Source organism: Narcine bancroftii, chromosome 2, assembly GCF_036971445.1.
Source record: "Narcine bancroftii isolate sNarBan1 chromosome 2, sNarBan1.hap1, whole genome shotgun sequence".
Taxonomy (NCBI): domain Eukaryota; kingdom Metazoa; phylum Chordata; class Chondrichthyes; order Torpediniformes; family Narcinidae; genus Narcine; species Narcine bancroftii.
Window position 1 is genome coordinate 371,009,770 of NC_091470.1, and position 21,749 is coordinate 371,031,518.

Sequence of the window (21,749 nt, forward strand, 5' to 3'; positions counted from 1 at the left end):
CTCTAGTCAACCAGTGTAGACGCAATGGGCTAAATGGCCTCCCTCTGAGGCATAAATATATCCTGATTCTACAAATCTGAAAGTCATATGTCGATCCAACTTGGAATTCAGGGTGTAAAAGTGGAGCTCGCTGCCACAAGGAGGGGTCAAGGCCATAGAGAAGGTTACAGAACATAAGAGGTCCTTTGGCCCACTGAAGTCGTGCCAACCCTCACCCATTTACACTGATCCCATCAAACTCGGCTCCCCTAGATTCTCCCTTATAACCATATAACCACTTACAGCACAGAACAGGCCAGTTCGGCCCTACTAGTCCATGCCGTAACACCCAAACAATTCAGGAATAGCATACAAGAGCAAGGATGTAATGATGAGACTCTATTGGGCACTGGTGAGACCTCACTTGCGTGCAGTTTAAGGCTCCTTATTGGAGAAAAGACATGCTGGCATTAGAGAGGGTTCAGAGAAGATTTAGTGGAATTATACCAGAAATGAAGGGATTAGCATACGAGGAATGTTTGTCAACTCTTGGACTGTACTCGTTAGAGTGCAGAAGGATGAGGGATGGGGCCTCATAGAGGCATAGAATGCTGAAAGGCCCAGACAGAGTGGATGTGGCAAGGATGTTTGCCATGGGAGGAGAGTCTAGGATAAGGGAGGATATCTTCAGGATAAAAGGGTGTCAGTTTAAAACAGAGATATGTAAAAATTTATTTAGTTAGAGGGTCGTGAGTCTGTGGAATGCGTTGCCACAGGCAGCGGTAGAAGCGAGGTCGTTGGGTGCAGTTAAACAATGTTTTGACAGGTACTTGATTAGTCAGGGCATCAAGGATTACAGGCAGAAAGCCAAGGAGTGGGGCTGAGTGGGAGGGAGAATCAATTCATGATTACAATGGCAGGGCAGACTCAATGGGCCAAATGGCCTACTTCTCCTCCTCTGCCTTGTGATCTTGTAAGCTGCAATTTAAACCGCAGACCCACAGATCTTTGGGATGCGGGAGGAAACTGGAACACGCCGGGGGTAAGGAGGGGGAGGAGAAGCCCACACGCTCACAGGGAGAGCGTGCAGATTCCACTGAGAGAGTGCCGGGGGCAGTGGCTCTATGAGAGAGTTGAGTTCAGAGGGAGAGAGAGAGGTGAGTAAACAATTGAAGGTCAGGGATGGCGGCAGGCTGTGACAGGGACATCGGCGTAGAGAGGAATGGATGGAGTGTGGTGCAGAGCTGAAACATCTGTGGGGGGGGGGTGGGGGGGGTACTACAGGCCGCAGATAAATGAAGAGACGGGCCATTTACATGCAAATGTATCTCCAGCAACTTACAATGCATTTTCCAGTTTGGTCCTCACATCGACTGGAATGACCGTGACAACGACAAGGGACACATCGACCCAGGTAAAAGCCCTTGCGGTCTCTGTAGTATCCAACGCCACATCTCTGTCAACAGTAAAAGCAGCAAGAGTTAAAACCCTGAGCCAGAGGAGGCACAGATGGTGCAGCAGTTAGCGCGACATTATTACAGGGACTGCCACCCAGGTTTGAATCTGGCTCTGTCTGTAAAGAGTTTGTACGCTTTGGAGAGGGTGCAGAGGGGTCCTGCTGTGCCAGACAGGCATCCATTCACCCCAGTGTTACATCACGAGCTCTGTTGTCGGGAGATGTCCCAAGTTACAAAGAACAGTCCAAAACAGTGCAGGCCCTTTGGCCCACGATGTTGTGCCAACCTAGGGAAACCTACTCCACAACAATCTAACCCTTCCCTCCAACACACCCATAATTCTCTAGTTTTCTTACATCCATGTGCCTAAGGGTCTTTTGAATGTCCCCATTGTACCAGCCTCCACCACCACCCCTGGCAATGCATTCCAGGCTCCCACCACTCTCTGCAAAAACATCCTTACCCTAATGTCTCCTCCAAACTTTTCTCCCCTCACTTTACACCAATGTTCTCTTTTATTTGCTATTGTCACCCCGGGAAAAAGGTGTTGGCTGTCTACTTATAATCTCATAATCCTCATAATCTTATACACCTCTTTTAAGTCACTTCTCATCCTTCATCATTCCGAGAAGAAAAGTCCCAGCTCAAACATATGTTCTCCAATCCAGGCAACATCCTGGTAAATCTCCTCTGCACCCTCTCCAAAGCTTCCACATCCTTCCTGTAATGAGGAGATCAGAACTGAAAACTTTAACTTTGCAAACTGTCCCAGCTCTTGTTCCCTTTCAGAAGTCAAATGTAAGTAGTTGAAAATTAAGCAAGAAAGTATATGCAGACTCTGAGGTCAAATGCAATACACGATAATGCTGGAGAAATTCAGAAGGTCACGCACCATCCATAGAGAGCAAAGGAACTTCAGAACTGGGCCCTTGACTTTCTATTTAACTCCATTCAGCTGCTCCACTGCAGTCTCTTTGAGGGATGCCTACCCTGAAGGAGTTCTCCTCCCTTCGAAGTGAGTTTTCTCTCTGTTCCCCCTCTGCATTGATGAAGGGCCCGACCTTTTGCTTGCTGTATGACCTGCTGAGTTTCTCCAACATGTTTGTGTATTGCGCAAGTAGTAGAGAGCAGACTGTTGGCGAAATCTCTTGGCGAGGGTTGAAGCAGCAGTGGAATTTAGTCAGTGTGCAGGATCAGAGTTGGGGGGAGGAGTAGAGATAAGCTCACAGGGAAGTTATCCTGATTACAAGTACTTTCCAGGGAATTGAATGGTTGAAGTACATAGAAAGTCCTTGTTGCCTGCATTCAGATGACGTCTGATCAGCTTCACCCCAACTTGTGCATCTGTCTTCAGTTCAAGTTTAATAACAATTGATTGTACATATACAACCAGATGAAACAGCATTTCTCCAGTCCACGGTACACACACACAATGCATACACTAATCCCCTTCAAACACTTGTCCAATCTCATCGACACAGCGTATTCCAGGTTACCACAACTCTGCTTCCTTGTCTGAAAACAAACACTGCTCCCTCCCATGTCCAATAGCCTTAGAGAGTCCACTAGGCCAGTATAGCCACGGTACTTGAGACATAGCACCACAAGCATTCAAGATCACAATGGCTACAAAATAGGAATTAAACTAGAGATCTGTTTGTCCTGAACAAACCCAGGCACACTTTCTTTCAACAAGCCTCCGTTTAGTTGGAGGCAATGCCATGCCCAAAGCTGCAGGATTCTTTAAATTATAAAACTGCTTGGCGTCTCATTTAATGTTTAACGACGACTAATCAGAACCTTACCTTTCTGCAGTGGATCCTGTTACTGGTGCTGTTCAAGAGAAGATTTACTGGAGCCTGCGGAACATCCTTTGGCTTTTCCATTGGCCTCATTCCTCCAAAGCATGGTGCAGCGATCGACAACAGGACAACTAGGACGCCCAGCCTCTTTACCCACATATTGCACACAGCCATTCTGCAGACTTGAGCCTCGCGGGAGAAAATTTACATTGGGGAGCTCACCTCTGAGTGCTGATTTTATACCCAGTCGGAGAAGTGAGGCTGATTCAGACTCAGGTGTCTGTCTTTCCACTTGGTCTCTGACTCAGGTTTATAACAGCTACAAGTACTGATCCAGCCCTGACAAATCAGTTGATTCAGCCACTGGTCTAGTTACAGCCTGTTCCAAGGTGTGGCAGCAACACACCTTTCCCACGTCTGGACTCAGACGTGTCTAGACAATTACACAGTCATTTCCTATTATTTTGGAGAGCTGAAACACTTACTTTGCCCTTGGAGCAAATCTTCTCTCCCAGATTATCATTGCAAACAATATAAGGTATGAACCGACTTCCACTGAATTCCATCTATGTTATATTATATGGCGAGCTCTCCACTGGCCACCGTGACAGAGGTGCACCAAAGAAAAGGTACAAGGACTGCCTAAAGAAATCTCTTGGTGCCTGCCACATTGACCACCGCCAGTGGGCTGATAACGCCTCAAACCGTGCATCTTGGCGCCTCACAGTTTGGCGGGCAGCAGCCTCCTTTGAAGAAGACCGCAGAGCCCACCTCACTGACAAAAGGCAAAGGAGGAAAAACCCAACACCCAACCCCAACCAACCAATTTTCCCTTGCAACCGCTGCAATCGTGTCTGCCTGTCCCGCATCGGACTGGTCAGCCACAAACGAGCCTGCAGCTGACGTGGACTTTTTACCCCCTCCATAAATCTTCGTCCGCGAAGCCAAGCCAAAGAAGATATAAATAACCATATAACCACTTACAGCACAGAACAGGCCAGTTCGGCCCTACTAGTCCATGCCGTAGCAAATCCCCACCCTCCTAGTCCCACTGACCAGCACCCGGTCCATACCCCTCTAGTCCCCTCCTATCCATGTAACGATCCAGTCTTTCCTTAAATGTAACCAATGATCCCGCCTCGACCACGTCTGTCGGAAGCTCATTCCATATCCCCACCACCCTCTGCGTAAAGAAATTCCCCCTCATGTGCCCCTTATAATTTTCCCCCTTCAATCTCAAACCATGGCCTCTGGTTTGAATATCCCCCACTCTTAATTGAAAAAGCCTATCCACGTTGACTCTCTCTGTCCCTTTTAAAATCTTAAACACCTCTATCAAGTCCCCTCTCAATCTTCTACGCTCCAGAGAAAAAAGCCCCAGTCTGCACAACCTTTCCCTGGAACTCAGACCCTGAAATCCTGTCAACATTCTCGTGAACCTTCTCTGCACTCTCTCTATTTTGTGTCTATCTTTCCTATAATTTGGTGACCGAAACTGTACACAGTACTCCAAATTTGGCCTCACCAATGCCTTGTACAATTTCATCACAACCTCCCTACTCTTGAATTCAATACTCCGATTTATGAAGGCCAACATTCTAAATGCCTTCTTCACCGCACCATCTACCTGAGTATCAGTCTTGAGGGTACTATTTACCATCACTCCTAAATCCCTTTGTTGAGGGAAAAGGTTTCAGAAAAATAACCCACGCATGGCCTATAATCTTTTCTCTTTTGCACAGATTTTCTTTGGCTTTATTCCCCCCACATCAACTCCTCTCCCACCCCCAGTTTTACTTTCCCTTCTCAAGGATGAGGTTGTAAGTACCTGGAAGTGCACAACACGATAGAGCAGAGTCTTGAAGGGAAAATGTTGCCTAACACACTAACTGCAATTTTTTTGAGGAAACAACAAGCAGGCAAGACAAAGAACATGCAGTGTTCTTATACATTTGGACTTTCAAAAAGCCTTTGGCATGAGGCTGCTTAACAAGATGGGAGCCCATGGAATTACAAGAAAAATACTAGCATGGGTAGAGCATTGGCTGATTGGCAGGAAACAGTGGGAATAAAGCGATCCTATTCTGGTTGGCTACCGGTTACCAGCAGTGTTCCACAGGGATCAGTGTTAGGATCACTTCATTTTACATTGTATGTTAATGATTTGGATTGTGGAATAAATGGCTTTGTGGCAAAGTTTGCAGATGATACAAAGGCAGGTAGTGGGGAGAAAATGGAGAAGCTGCAGAGAGACCTGGATAGATGAGGAGAATGGGCAGAGAAGCAGCAAATGAACTACAATGTTGGACAGAGTACGGTCGTGCACTTTGGTAGAAGGAAGAAATGCCAGACAGTTATTTGGATGGGAAGATCATTCAAAATTTGGAGTGCAAAGGGATTTGGAAGTCCTCATGCAGGATACCCTAGCCTAAAGGTTAACCTCCAGGTTGAGTTGGTAGTGAAGAACATTCATATCTAGAAGAGTAGGATGCGTCAGGGGTGTGCAAACTATTGGAGAGGATTCTTAAGGATAAGATCTATGAGGATTTGGAGAAGTCCAGTCTACTCAAGGATAGTTAGCATGGCTTTGTGAAGGAAAGATCGTTCCTATGTGATGTTGGTCTTCATTAACAGGGGGATTGAGTTCAAGAGTAGAGAGGTTATGTTGCAACTCTACAAGCCTCTGGTGAGACCACACAGAGTATTGTTTTTAGTTCTGGTCACCTCATTATAGGAAGCATATGGAAGCCCTGGAGAGGGTGCAGAAGAGATTTACCAGGACGTTACCTGGATTGGAATACAAGTCTTATGAGGCAAGGTTATCAGAGCTGGGACTATTCTCTTTGGAGCGTAGAAGGATGAGGAGAATTACTAGAGGTCTTCAAGATTATGTGAGGCACAGATAGGGTGGACAGGCAGCACCTGTTTCCCAGAGCAGGATCAGCAAACACCAGAGGATATCTGTACAAAGGGAAGTTTAGGGGAAACATCAGGGGTGTGTTTTACGCAGAGTTGTGGGTGCCTGAAATGCCTTGCCCGGGATGGTGGTGGAGGCTGCAGCATTAGGCCATTTAAGAGACTCTTAGGTAGGCAAATGGATTACGGGGTAGGGAGGGTTTAATACTTTTTTTTAAGGAATATATGGTTGGTACAACATCAAGGGCTTAAGGGCCTGTACTGTGCTGTAGTGTTCTGTTTTAAAAGAGCAGGGATGCATTGTTGAGGCTTTATAAGGCACTGGTGAGATCTCACTTGAAGTACAGGGTACAGTTTTGGGCTCCTTATTTAAGAAAGGATGTGCTGACATTAGAGAAAGTTCAGAGAGGATTTACAAGAATGATACCAGGAATGAAAGGATGAGTATATGAGGAACATTTGATGGCTCTTGGACTATACTCCTTGGAGTTTGGAAGAATGAGGGGGGGGGGGGGGACCTCTTCATAGAAACATTATGAAATTTGAAAGGCCTGGACAGAGTAGATGCAGCAATGTTGTTTCCCATGGTAGGGAAGTCAAGGACAAGAACATACAACTTCAGGATTGAAGTATGTCAATTTAAAACACAGATACTGAGGAATTTCTTTAGCCAGAGGATGGTGCATCTCTGAGATTTGGTGCCATGGGTGGCTGTGGAGGCCAGGTCATTGAATCAATTTAAAGATATTTATAGGTATCTGAATAGTCAGGGTATCAACAGTTATGGGGAGAAGGCAGAGGAGTGGGACTGAGTGGGATGATGGATCAACTCATTATGGAATGGCAGAGAAGACTCACCAGGGATGGTGGTGGAGGCTGAAATATTAGGGGCATTTAAGAGACCCTATTACAAGCTCCCATTTTAGTAAAATAGGATTATCATTGCAAGGGATAGTACAGACAGGAGGAACTGAAGAGTCACAGTTAACATTTTAACACTTCACACAACTACTTTCAGAACACAAGTCACAGACCAGCGACAATTCAATACATTGGAAGAACTGAGGGAAGATTTGTCACAGTCTGTTGCAGAATTCAATATATTTGCAAAGACAACGTGATCTTCCAAAGGGAGCACCATTTTGGTGGATTGACCTGTGCCAGGAAGGTCATTTGGGAAGCAAAGTGCTTCATTTTAATTGTGACTAACGGTGGAGATCACTTGGAGAGACCGCTTCAAGTGTGACTAGCAGTGAAGTCACTTGGAGAGACTGGTGCCAGGGTCTTGGAAGCTTCGTGGAGTCCACCCAGTTCGAGTCTTGCCTACAAAATGCTGCTGCTGGAAATGAACCGTGACTAGGACCTTTGTATCCTTCCCCACACACCCTCCGCCAATCCGCATTCTGCAAAGAGGAGGGTGACAGCCTCCTTTCTACCACAGACATGCATTGTGGGTGATGTTCCAGTTGTACAGGAAGGATCTGACCAGGAGGGCTCCTCTTGCCACCAGCCAGACCAAGTCCTGGTCCTTGTGCATGAGTGCCAGTGATGAGGCCTTCGTGGACTGTCTGCTCAGGGAACCATGCCACTGTATCTATCGAGTCCTCGTCTCTCAGTGTTTATCTTGAAAAACTTTTGCACGAAGGCTAGGTGGTGTGGGGAAGTCCAGCTGACTGGGACATTGTGCGCCAATGGGGCCAAGCCCTCCGACACAACACCTGGGATATGTAGAATCTCATCACATAGCAGCACTTTGGTACCCTTGAACTTCAGCTCCATGCACAGTCTGATACAGCCACACACGAAGTTAATCATCAGAATGATAGCCACATTGGGTATGCCCTTGCCCCCAATGACTGGCGACTTCCCCCCAGACCTGCACCACATATAGCAATCCCGAGAGCATCTTGCACCTGTGACAGAGTGTATAGATATATATAGATACTTTTCTGGGAGATAAATTGGGTAAGGTTTGTTAGAGTAGGTCACATTCAAACACTTTAAAATAGATCTTATTTGAAATACTGGAGACATAGTGGCTTCTCACACCTTTTTGCAAGAGCTTTGAAGAATGCTCAATAGACGTCACTAATGGATTATTGTTTTCCCAAAAGCAACAGATGAAAGAGAATGCTGGCTCCTCTATAGTCTGCAGGAGACTTGCTGTTGTAAGAGCATCATGTGGTTTTGCAAGCAGAGAGAGTGAAACAGGTTTTCTCTCAGTGTGAGTTTGAGAGAGAGAGAGAGAAAAGCAGAGATCACTTGACAGTGTCAGCCAGCAGAAGTTGCTGGGAATGAAACAGGACAAGCTGGCAAGCTTTTGGAAGACAGCCTGGTCAAAGCCCTTGTGGTTCATGCAAGAGGAATGGAATAAGAGAAACAGAAAGGAACTCTGTGATGACCTGAAAGAAGGAGGTTATCATTTGGAGAACCCGGAAGGGGCAAGTTTTGTCAGGAAGACACTGGAGTGAAGTTGTGGAAATCCTGGAACAAATCTCTCTCTGAAATATGACAAGAAAGCTTCCTGAGCAGTAACCATTTACCTTTCGAGCACCAAAGCCTGGTGAATTTTATACATGTTAAATTCTGCGCACAGTATACAAATTGCTTGCAACCAGTGAACTTGGAGGAATGAGAAGTGAACCAAAGAACTTTTCTGAACTTACACACACATGCGGTTAGAATTAGAAGGGGGTTAAGTTAGGCTAAGTTAAGTTTATAATAGATAAGTTAAAGTTTGATTCTCTTTTCATGTTTAAAGATAATTAAAAGCAACTTTTGTTTAAGTGACCATTTGCCTTGGTGAATATCTACTGGTGCTGGGTTTATGGGTCCTCTAGGCTCGTAACACACCTGATCTGCACATTGTATTGATGTGTATGGCAATAAACGCTCATGTACCTTCAAAGATCCTCATCACCTCTCATCCTACCAAGCAATGGAAGAATGTCCTTCCCAGTTCCTCCCTCTAGACCAGTCATGTTCAACCTTTTTTGGCCATGGCCCCCTTAGGACTCTGCTCAATGTTTAGTGGTTTCCTTCCCTGTGAAGCAGTCAAGTTTTGGTTTCTTCTGTACTTCTCTCCTACCGACTACATGAAAAAAAATCATAAAAAATATTTATATTATGTGTGGTGAAAAGAAAACTTAATGTGCCACGGCTCTCAGGGGGCCCATAGGGACCCACTGAGAATGGCTGACGTAAATCTCTCCTAATTTATTTTTGAACTTATGAAAAGAGTGAGGTGTTTGGAAGTAGCTGCAGTGGAGCCAGAACATAGAGACGAAGTGCGAATGATGCTGATGTATTAGGACGTGTCTATACACCTTCTCCAGTTAAATGTATAGCCCTCGGGTGCAGCTGATCCACACAGTTTCCCCACCCTGTCTACTCATACCTTTCCACCAACAAACCTCCTTCCTGCTTACGTACGTACACACACAAGCACCACCCACTCCCGCATGGTCACATGCAGTGATACACACTCACATCACAACATTTAAAAAAACACTGCCTTGCAGCACAATATTTTTCCATTTAATTTAAATTTAGACACAGCATGTTAACAGGCCCTTCCGGCCCATGAGCCCAAATACCCAATTAATTCACAGACAGTGCTGGATTTGAACGCAGGTCCGCGATAGTGTTGTGTTAGCTGCTATACTAACCCTTATTGAGAGTTTAACCGCCTGAGAGATGCAGATGGATGGATTAACAGCAGTTGAGCCTTAAGCATAAATTCTGATTCTCTGTCCACAGATGCACTGAGGACAGCATTCTGAGTGGTTGCGTCACTGTTTGGTGTTGATGTGGCCAATGAACAAGACGGGAACAAGCAACAGAGAGTTGTGAACTCGGCCAGCGCCATCATGGCCAAGAAAGCAGCCTCTATCCTCAAGAACCCTCACCATCCAGGCCATGCCCTCTTCTCAATGCTACCATCAAGAAGGAGGAACAGGAGCCTGAAGACGAACACCCAATGGTACAAAAACAGCTTCTTCCCTTCCGCCATCAGATTTCTGAATAGACAATGAATCTCAGATACTACCTATTTTTCTTGCAATATTTATTTCCAGGTTTTTAAAAAATTTAATTTATAGCAATTATTTACATCGGCAAAACAACAAATTTTGTGATATGTTCATGACCATACTAATTCTGAATCTGTCTGACCTGGATGGAATGTGTGACTGTGACTCCTGTCGGATAATTCCTGTTCCTTCCCCCCCCCACCACCCCCCACAACCCCGAGGCAGTCTTGCTGCCTCATGTTCCCCCCTCTCCATCTCTCCTGCTAAAAACCAACAAGTTCCTCTCTCTCTCTCTCTCTCCCTCTCTCCACCCCAGGTATATCAGAGTCGCGGACACAGAATGTTGGGTGATTCTCTCTCCCCAAGGCTGCCTGACCTACTGAGGCCTGCTGGCATTTCCTTGTGCTCTGACCTTGGCACCTCCAGAGTTCCAGTAATCAGTGTGCAAGCAACAAAGGCTGCCTGGCCAGAGCTAGATGAATAACCAGGCCCTCAATGCCATTTAATTGATTCAATGATAGGTGTGGCTCTGTAAGGTTACAAACATAATATTGGTACAGAGCCAGAAAAAGTTGCAGCAGTGATCAGGAAACTGTCACCTCTCACTAAACAGAACAGTACAGGCCCTTCAGCCCACAGTGTCGTACCTACCTATGAAAACTTACTCAACAAACCAAACCTTCCCGACCTCATAAATTTAACCCTCTCTTTTTCTTCCATCCATGTGCCTGTCTAAGAGTCTTTTAAATGTCCCTATTGTACCAGCCTTCATCACCACCCCCTGCAATGCATTTCAGGCTCCCACCACAGTGTAGATACGTACCTTTGACGTCTCCCCAAACTTTCCTTCCCTCCCCTTGTACAGATGTCCTCTGGTTGCTACTCTCACCCCGGAAAAAAGGTGCTGGCTGTCCACCCTATTTCTACCTCTCATAATCTTGTAGACCTCTAACAAGGCTCCTCTGATCGTTCTTCACTCCAAAGAGAATAGCACTGTTAATCTTGCTTCATAAGACATGTTCTCTAATCCAGGCAGCATCCTGTTTGTGATGTTTCTTCTATTACAATAGAGAAACTTGGGTTCTTTTTAAAATGCCTAGATTTATTAACGAAGCAAACAGTACCCAGGACAGAAAATATACATGCCAGACCTCATGTGGGCATCCATCTTGGTAAAAAAGACCTCGCTCGCTGTAATATACATGCCCCCCCATCACCAGCCTTGATGTGGACTAACTGTAATATACGGGTCCCTAAACACCAGCCGGGACATGGACTAACTGTAACATACAGGCCCCTAAACTCCAGTCGGGATGTGAACTCCCAGATGCAGCTGGAAATAGAAAAAGCAGCTCCGAAGAAGAAGGTCAAGATGATTATGGGAGATTTTAATATAAAAGGGGATTGGGAATGTCAGGATGGTACAGGATCTCAGGACAAAGAGTTTCTAGAATGCCTAAAGGATGGCTTTTTGGAACAGCTAGTCAATCAGCCCACCAGAGGATCGGCAGTTTTGGATTGGGTGATGTGTAATGAACCTGAGGTGATTAGGGATTTAATGGCTGTAGAGCCCTTAGGAAGTAGTGATCACAGCATGATGGAGTTCAGTTTCCAATTTGAAAGGGAAAAAATGATATTAGGTTTGTCAATAATTCAGTGGAACAAAGGGAATTACAGTGGGATGAGAGAGGAACTGGCCCAAGTTGACTGGAAAAGTCAGTTCGATGGAGAGATGGCAGAATAGAATTGGAGGATATTTCTATAAGAAATAAAGAAAGCACAGGAAAAAGAAAATTAAGAATGGAAAACTGACGCAGCTGAGGCTAACGAGAGAAGTTAAAGTTAAAACAAAAGCAAAGGGAGGAAGGACAGGGGAGCAAAAATTACTGGAAAAGCAGAGGACCGGGAAACTTTTAAAAACAGCGAGAGACAAATAAAGTCATTGGGAAAGAAAAGATGAATTATGAAAGGAAATTGGCAAATAACATACAGAAGGATACTAAGAGTTTCTTCAATTGAAGCTGGAAAAATTATAAAGGGTAACAAAGAGATGGCAGAGGAACTAAATGGATATTTTGCGTCAGTCTTCACTGTGGAGGACATTAGCAATATTCCTGATATTCAAAGGGCTCCGGGAAGAGGATAAAGTACAGTCAGAATTACAAGAGAGATAGTGCTTAGTAATCTGCGTTGAGTCCAGAGGACCCCAAAACCCAGCAGCAATAGATATGGACCACGACAAAGGGTTACTTAAACAAAAGTTGCTTTTAATTTTCTTTGAACATGAAAACGGATTCAAACTTTAACTTGTCTCTATTGACTTATTTAACCTACTTAACCCCCCACTAATTCTAAGTGCATGTGTGTGTAATGCGCATGTAAGTTTAGAAAAGTTCTTTGGTTAACAGTTCAATCTCATTGGTTGCAGGCAATTCTTGTACTGTGCACAGAGGTTAGCATTAATAAAGTTCACCAGGCTTTGGTGCTTAACAGGTAAATGGTTACTGCTCAGGAAGGTTCTGGTTGGTTTTCAGAGAGAGTTTTCTCGTTCCAGGACATCCACACCTGATTCCTTCTTAATCAGCCTCTCTAGTGTCTCGCTGATGAAACTTGCCCCCTCAGGGTTCTCCAGATGATAACCTCTTTCTTTCAGGTCACCACAGATTTCCTTTCTGATTCTCCTATTCAAAGGGAAACCCCAGACAGCCAGTCCTCTCCTCTGACCAGGCCGTCTTCCAAAGTTTGCCAGCTTGTCCGTCTGGAACCGAAATCTCTGTCTCTCCTCTCTCTCACTCCCTCCCACTCTAGGCACTTTCAGGTGGCCAATTGCCCCGCTTGTAATGCCACATATTTTGACAATATGTGGCTGTTGGGAGGCTACCTGAATGTGCAGGAGGCACTTGCAAGGTGAACTTTGCAACCCTCCTCCGAGATGGATAATTGCCACAGCACAGTAGCCTCCCCAGCCATCTGAATGCAAGCTGCCTAAAAGCGGCTGCATTCGGGATAACAGTCAGCTGGCGAGTGCCTGACAGCTCCTCTCCCAGCTGCCCCTTCCCCCGGCACAGGACGTCGGGGCAGGGGCAACTGGCTTGGCTGTCAGTGCGGGGACTGCGGGGCTAGAGCAGCTGGCGGGGGAGAAGAGGGCTGGGCTGTCAGTGTGGGGACTGCAGGGCTAGAGTGGCCAGCGAGGGAGAACGTGGGCTGGAGCAGTCGGCTGGGGAGAATGGGAGCCGGAGCGGCCAGCGGAGGAGAATGGGGGATGGCCAAAACAATGCTGGTACCCGACGAGCGCTGTACTCACCTGCCTCTGCCTGCAAAGATCACATGACCTTCCAGGCAGCAACTTGTTTTCCAGACAAAGCTGCTGCTGTACGTTGCTACCTTGTTGCCTTTTGCAAACAGCAGCCCATCATGAGTCTGTGAGCTCTCTGGAAAACTCCTGCAAACATTCTGTGTTTCAAAGTGTCTCTGTGTGACCTGCTCTAACCAACTTTCCAACTTATCTCCCAAACACCTCTATATACTCTGTCACAACTGAATGGTCTAAAAGTAGATCAGTCTCTGGGACTGGATGAGGTGACCCACGGGTTCTGAAGGAGGAGGCCTTGGAGATTGTGGAGGCATTGGAATTGATTTTCCAGAAATCAATAAACTCAGGCACGGTTCCCAAGGATTGGAAAATCACAAATGTGGTTCCGCTGTTTAAGAAAGGAGGGAGGCAGAAAAAAGGAAATTATAGGCCTATTAGTCTGAGGTCGGTGGTTGGAAAGATACTGGAGTCGATCCTCAAGGATGAAGTTATGAAATATATCGAGGTGCATGACATGATAGGTCCAGGCCAGCATGGGTTCATGAAGGGAAGATCCTGCCTGACCAACCTATTGGAATTTTTTGAGGAAATGACAAGTGGACAGACAAGGGAGAGGATGTGGATGTTGTGCATTTGGATTTTCAAAAGGGCTTAGATAAGGTGCCACATAAGAGACTGCTTAATGAGATGAGAACCCATGGAATGACAAGAAAGATATTAGACTGGGTGGAGCATTGGTTGATAGGCAGGAAGCCAAGGGTGGGAATAAAGGGATCCCGTTCTGGTTGGTTGCCTGGTTGTTAGGTCTGCTTTGTTCATGAATGAGTGAGTCAGACACCAGACTGAGTCGAAATCAAGGTTCTTTGTTCTTTATTGCTGGATTGTAACACTTGCAACTAACAGTGTTAGTTGGAGAAGGCGCATTCTGCCGTTATCAGCAAGGGGTGTTTTTTTATACCTCAGGATACGTACTTAGTAAATTATCATACCATGACATTGTCCAATGAATAAACTGTTGCTATCCTTCTCTGTTAGTCTGCTGTACATCATTCTTGTTAGTGCAAAGCTTATCTTGAGTGTACAAGGTCACATCTGCATTCTGTTACTCCTTAGTACTGGGTGACTCCTTCTCCGGTCCCATCTCATGATGTTTTTACCTTACAATTACTAGTGGTGTTCTGCGGGGGTCGGTGTTGGGGTAGCTTCTTTTTACAATATTGATGATTTAGATTGTGGATTAAGTGGTTTTGTGGCAAAGTTTGCAGATGACACCAAGATAGGTGGTGGAGTACAGTGTAGAAGAAGTTGAAAGGCTGCAGAGAGACTTGGATAGCTGAGGAGAATGGGCGAAGAAATGGCAGATGAGATATAATGTTGAGAAATGTACGGTTGTGCATTTTGGTCGAGGAAATAAATGGTCAGATTATTATTTGAATGGGGAGAAAATTCAAACCTCAGAAGTACAAATGGACTTGGGGGTCCTTGTGAAGGATAACCTGAAAGTTAACCGCCAGGTTGGATCGGTGGTAAAGAAGGCGAATGGTATGTGGCATTCGTTTCAAAGGGGATTGTGTATAAGAATAAAGAGGTGTTGATAAGACTTTATGGGGAACTGGTGAGACCTCATTTGGAGATATGTGTGCAGTTTTGGGCCCCATATCTTAGAAAGGATATAGTGAGGTTTCAGAGGGCACAGAGGACATTTACCAGGATGATTCCAGGAATGAGAAGGATAATATACGAGGAACGCTTAGTGGCTCTTGGGTTCTATTCATTAGAATATAGAAGAATGAGAAGGGATCTCATAGAAACATTTTGAATAATGAAAATGGATTGGACAGAGTGGATGTAAATCTTTCCCCAGTTGGGTGATTCCAGGACAAGAGGGCACAGTCTTAGAATTAGAAAGTACCAATTTACAACAGAGATGAGGAGAAATTTCTTTAGCCATAGGGTTGTGGATTTGTTGATTTCATTGTCACATGCAGCTGTGGAATCTTCGGGGAAAATTGATAGGTATCTAATTAGTCAGGGGATCATGGGATTATGGGGACAAGGCCGGAACTTGGAACTAGATGTGAGAACAGTTTAGCTCAGGGAGGTTTCATGGAACAGACTCGATGGGCCAAATGGCCTGCTTCTGTTCTTTTTTCTTGTGATCTTGTGAATCTACCCAAGGTGCAACTGCATTCCCAAGATGCAACATTCCCCAAATGTGACTCCTCCTGGTGGTAGCATGCTACCACTACATCCCCTTTCCTCGAGATGTTTAATCCAACATGGATTAATACTCTTAAATTAATATTAATTAATATTAATATTAAATTAAATTAATATTCTTTCAATTTAAAGTTCAACACAAACGTAATATGAACATCAGCAGCACCAACCTTTTAAGTGTGTGGTTCTTTTTTTTTTATAGATTCAGTCTGAAAGGTGCTTTGACAATTTGTGTAGATCTTCTTAACACAGGTGATTGTGATGGCTCTGCTGGTCTACTACTGTCTAGCATGGGTGGTGTTTATTCTGTTTCTGTGCAGGCTGAATCCTCTGCATTTATCTGTCCCTGCAGTATCTCTGGCATTTTCAGCAGGCTCCTTCGATTCCTCCTCAGTATTTGACCCTTCTCTGTTCTGACAGTGTAGGATCTTGGATTTACTTCTCCCAGAACAGTAGCGTTTTGTCCCAAGTGTTGGGATCTCTGAGTCTCACTGTGTCCTGTTGTGACAGTGGCCTTAAGCTTCTCATTGACTTGTCATAGTTTGCCTTTTATCTCCTTTGCAGACGCTTTTGTTTCTGTTCGACATCTTAGTTCTTATTTGGGTATGCAAAGTAGGGAAGTGTGGTGAGTAGTCTATGTCCCATCAGAAGCTCACCAGGTGACATCCCATGTTCAAGTGGCGAAGCTCTGTAACTCAATGGAGCTAGATACGAATCTGAGCCATTGTCTAATGTTTTCTTGAGCAACTGTTTAACTAAATGAAGTCCTTCCTTTGCTTTGCCATTTGACTGTGGATGCAGAGGACTTGATGTCACATGTCAGAAATCATACTCTTTTCCAAAGTTCTGGAATTCTCTACAGCTGTAGCATGGTCCATTGTCAATTTAAGGAATTCCATGTCTTGCAAAAATTGATATTGGATCACACAAGCAGTAAACATGCTAGGAAGCAGTGCAATCTCTGGGTAGTTTAATAGATAATGAATTAAGAGGAATTAATTTTTTCCATCCATGCAGAAGAGATCAGTCCCAACTTTCTGCAATGGTTCTGCTGATATGTCAGTTATTATCATGGGTTCCTTTGCCTGCTTTGCGTGATGTTTCAAACAGGTCTCACAGCTTGAAGCCATCCTGTCAATGTCAACATTTATCACTGGCCAATAAACAGCAGTTCTGGCCCTCCTCTTGCAATTTTTCCATTCCAAGGTGCCTCTCATGTTACCCTTTTCAGCATCTCGTCGTAGTGATTGGGGAATGACAATTCTGCTCTGTCTAACTAGAAGCCCATTGACAACTCTCAGCTCAGCGCTGATGCTGTAGTATGGCTGACATTCACCTTTAGGCCATTCTTCATTCAGATTCTTGATGACCTTCTGTAGAACTGTGTCCTTTTCTGTTTCAGCTGCGATCTGCTTGGATTTCATGTCAGATACGAGAAGAGATTCAGGGATCAGATTCATGTGGAGATTCACGTCTATCTCTGTGGAACTCTCATTGCATGCTTCACTCTGCGTCATTGCCTGGATAATGCATCAGCTAACACAATAAATTTCCCTGGTTTGTACACCAATTCAAAGTCATAAGATTGTAGCTTCGTCATCAGTCTTTGGATTCTCGGCAACATTTCACTGAGATTTTTCTTGATTATTGCTATTAATGACTTGTGGTCTGTCTCTGCTACGAATGTTGGTAGACCATACATATAACTGTGGAATTTCTCAAGTCCATAGACCAAACCTAGACACTCTTTCTCGATCTGTGCATATCGACAGTCAAATGTTCATTGTCCTTGATGTTTATGCTACTGGCTCCAATCTTCTCCTATAGCCTGAAGTAGTACAGCACCTAATCCATCTTTTGAAGCTTTAATAGATATTTTCATCTTTCTAGATACATTAAAGAGCATCAAAAGTACTGGTTTTGTAGTTAGAGTGGTCTTCCTCGTGGTTGTCTGTCCATTTGAATTCACATTTGTCCTGTAACAATTTCCTTAGGTGCATTGTTTTGGAAGACAAGTTTGGTATGAATTTGTGCCTTTTTTGTCAGTGGACCTGGGCATCTCTGAAATTCCTTTCACCTTGCTCTTGTCTGGCTCCACACCTGCCTCTGACAGTTGATCTCCCAAACAGGTTTAACTTTAATCCATACTTCTGGATGCATTGTAGCTCTTTGATGATCCTCTCGTTGTGTTCTTGTGTGGATCCCCATAGGATCATGTCGTCCGTGTACACACGTACCCCATTTATACCTTCTATGATGTGCCCCATTGTCCTGTGGAACACTTCCAGAGCTGAGGAAATTCCAAAAGGCATCCTCAGTCAGGAGGATCGGCCAAATGGTGTATTAAATGTACAATACTTTGAGTTATCATCATGCAGTTTTATTTGCCAGAAGCCCTGGGGTGCATACAATTTAGTAAAAAAAATTGTACCGGCTATTTCACTTGTAATTTCATTCCTGGTCGGAATCTGATTATGTTCCCTCTTTATAACGGCATTCAAGTCTTTTGGATCCATACAGGTCACTGCTATTTTTGACACACACCATTGAATTCACCCATTCTGTGGGCTCCTCCACTTTCTTTATGACTCCTAGTGCCATCATTTGGTTGAGTTCCTCCTTGAGTTTATCTTTTAGTGGTGCTGGAACCCGCCTCAGAGCATGCACTACTGGCTGTGCATCCTCTTTTTATTGTATCTTATAGGGGAATGGTAGAACTCCAAAGCTCTTGAAGATGTCAGGAAATTGATCCAGTATTTCGGCTAGGCCAGCAAATCTTCATGGGCCAGGATTTTCTCAAAAATAGATTCTGTGCATAGTTACCACCATTTACCTGTTAATCCAGGAGATGTCCCGAAGTCAGCAATTGTAACGCCATTGGGGTTATTTGAATTTTTACAGATGCCCTTCAGGTTGAAAAATGCTGTGCAATCTTTTCAACACCTGATGGACACAGTGCGGCATGGCTTGGACTTGAACTTAATTTTCATCTACTTAGATGGCATTCTCGTCACCAGTCACACCTAAGAAGAATATTAAAAACACCTGTGTTTACTCTTTAGCCACTTGTGAGAGTTCAGGCTCACGGTTAATCCAGCAAAGTTCCAGTTCGAACAGTCAACCCTCGAATTCCTGGGACACAGAATCACATGCAAGGGCGTGGTTCTGCTACCCGCTAAAATGGAGGTCATCACAAGATATCTGAAGCCATCAACGCTCAAGGGTCTCCAAGAGTTCCTTGGCATGGCAAATTTTTACCGCTGTTTCATTCCTGCTGCTCCACATGTCATGAAGCCCCTTTTCGACCTAATGTCTAAGAATAAAAAGGAACTTTACTGGATGGAGACAACTACAAATGCCTTTGGGAGTCTAAAGATGCACTAGAAAGCTCAACCATGCGGAGTCACCCGTGGATGGACGCGCCAACCGCCTTATCAACAGATGCGTCTGATGTGGCCGTAGGAGGAGTACTAAAACAATGGAAGCCCCTAGCGTTCTTCAGCAGACACCTTCGCCACGCAGAGACTGTGCTGTTGGCACCTTACCTGGCAGACACTTTCGGTACTTCCTCAAGGGCAAAGACTTTATGGTCTTTAAACACCGTAAACCATGAACTTTCGCTTTTGGTCAGCCAGCCAGCAGCATCACTTATCCTACATCTCAGAATTCTCTACAAAGATAGAGCAGATCTCCAGAAAAAGGAACATTGTAGTTGATGCTTTCTCCCGTGCTGCTTTTCAACAAGTACGCACACTTTCCCAAGGTGTTGACTATTTTACCCTGGCAGAGGATCAATGGCAAGTTACAAGATGGCCATTACAAACCTGCAGCTTCAGGACTGGCTTTCAAACCTCAGGGCAATATGCTACTTTGCGAAGTCTTGACGGGACAACCATGCCCTATCGTCCCCACCTCGTGGAGGCACCACGATTTTGAAGCCATTCACAGCCTATTGCATCCCTCCATTAGGTCATCAGTCTGCCTAATATCAGATAAATTCATCTGGCATGGCCTGAAGAAAGATGTCACTGACCGAGTGGGGACGTGTGTGGACTGCCAGAGTCGAAGGTGTAAAGGCATGTAAAAGCTCCGCTCCAGCCATTTGAACCGCCAAAGCACAGATTCGACCATGTACACGTCGATACCATCAGCCCAATCCCAGTGTCCAGGGGATTCAAATATTTATTCACCATCATCAAAAGGTTTACTAGGTAGCCAGAGGTGGTTCCCATGATCAATCTTCAACTGAGTCATGTGCAAGAGCTTTTGTTTTGTTCTGGGTCGCTCGTTTTGGTCTGCCCGCACATGTCACTTCAGCCACAAGTCCACAGTTTACTTCTGCCATCTGAAGAGCTTTATCTAGACTCCTAGGAACACAGCTCCACCAAACCACGGCCTATCATCCACAGTCCAACGGTATGGTGGATCGGTTCCATAGGCACCTGAAGGCAGCCCTTATGGCCTGCTTATAGGGACCAGATTGGGCAGATTAACTGCTAGGCAGCAGAACAGCACCTAAGGAATATCTCAACTCATCGTCAGCAGAGTTAGTCTATAGAGCACCTCTGGTCATCCCTGGAGAGTTCATGCCCTTTCCTCGTGGACGGGAAGACCAACCGTCAGTGACACTGTGCAAGCTGTGGGAGCGGGTAGGAAAACTAGCTCCCATACCAGCTTCTGGACATGGCACACAATCTTCCTTCATTCCCAAAGAACTCAGAGATTGTGAATATGTTTTTGTCAGAAGGGGTACACACGGATCACTCCTACAAACACCTTATGAAGGTCCATAAAAAGTGCTACGAAGCTCTAGGACAACATGCGTCTTAGACTTTTGGGGACAACCTCAAACATTCAAAGTGAACCGATGAACAGTTCCACACATGGCCAGCTGCCAAAGACATATGAACTGGATGTTTCTGAGCCAGTTCTGGGCAGGGAGGGGGGGCAAGCTCCAGCGAACCGACTGCTGAACATCATGATGTCACGACGCGGTGATGTCACTGGGCCGCGTGACGCAGGGTTTTTAAAAAGGTTGCACGTGTCTGTAAACAGTTTTGTTTGAATTTCCTCTCAAATGTGACTCGTTACCCTCTCCTCTCAAATGACCCACTATGACATCAGTGGCTACAGGTTCCTGTATCTCAATTTTTTGTTTGTGTCCAGACAGTATGGCTATAACTATACCTTCTTTTTCACATATTGCAGAGCTAGTTCACTAGCGTGGCATATCTTCACAGCTCCCCTAAAGTAAGCTGTCTCTTGCAGCAACCTCTCTCTCTCACTTTCTTATCAATAATCTTGATCACAGTTTGATCACTGATCATTGAATCTTGCAGTAATTCAAAATTGCATGTTCTTGCTTTTAATTATGTCTGTTAAAAAAGTATCTAAGCCCTCTCCCTGCAGCTGCATGTGTGAGCAAAACACATACCTCTTGAAGGTTTCATTTTTCTTTGGTGATCAGTGTTCATCAAACATCTTGGTAACCTTGTTGAATTTGCTCTGGTCTTCTGCCTCAGCAAAAACAAATGTGTTGAAAATCTCTAGAGCTTGGTAAGTAGTAGTGCAATCTTCTGTGTATCTGGTTGGCTATTGATTCCAATAATTGGCAAGTAAAGCATAAGGCTTTGTTTCTACAGTCTCCACTCATGCTCAACATTTTCAGTCCATTTTATAGCATTAGGAGCCTTTAAACTTTCCATATTTTCACTGCTGATATTGACTGTTTCTCACTATGCACACTGTCTGTTTCTTTTTTTTCTTTCACTCCTGTAAACAGCAGAACTTGGCTGTTTCTTCCATTCCTGGTACCTTGTGATATTTCTTTTATTACAATAAAGAAACTTGGGTTCTTTTTAAAACACCTAGATATTTTAACTAAGTATAAACGACTGAACATACATATGTCAGACTTCATGTGGAGGCATCAATCTTGAATGTACTCAAGATGCAACAGCATTCCCAAGATGCAACACTCCCCAGATGCTAAACATTTTATCTCTGACTCCTCCTGGTGGTAGCACTCTAT

The 21,749-nt window shown here is 44.8% G+C and overlaps 1 protein-coding gene across 1 annotated transcript in view; it reads right to left on the reverse strand.

Moving 5' to 3' along the window:
• LOC138753136 (laminin subunit alpha-3-like) overlaps positions 1-21,749 on the reverse strand; it is a 341,672-nt gene that overhangs the window by 86,770 nt on the left and 233,153 nt on the right. Inside the window, exon 39 of the mRNA XM_069915711.1 lies at positions 1,322-1,435. Within this exon, the coding sequence (XP_069771812.1) occupies positions 1,322-1,435 (114 nt within the window). The remainder of the gene's footprint in view (positions 1-1,321; positions 1,436-21,749) is intronic.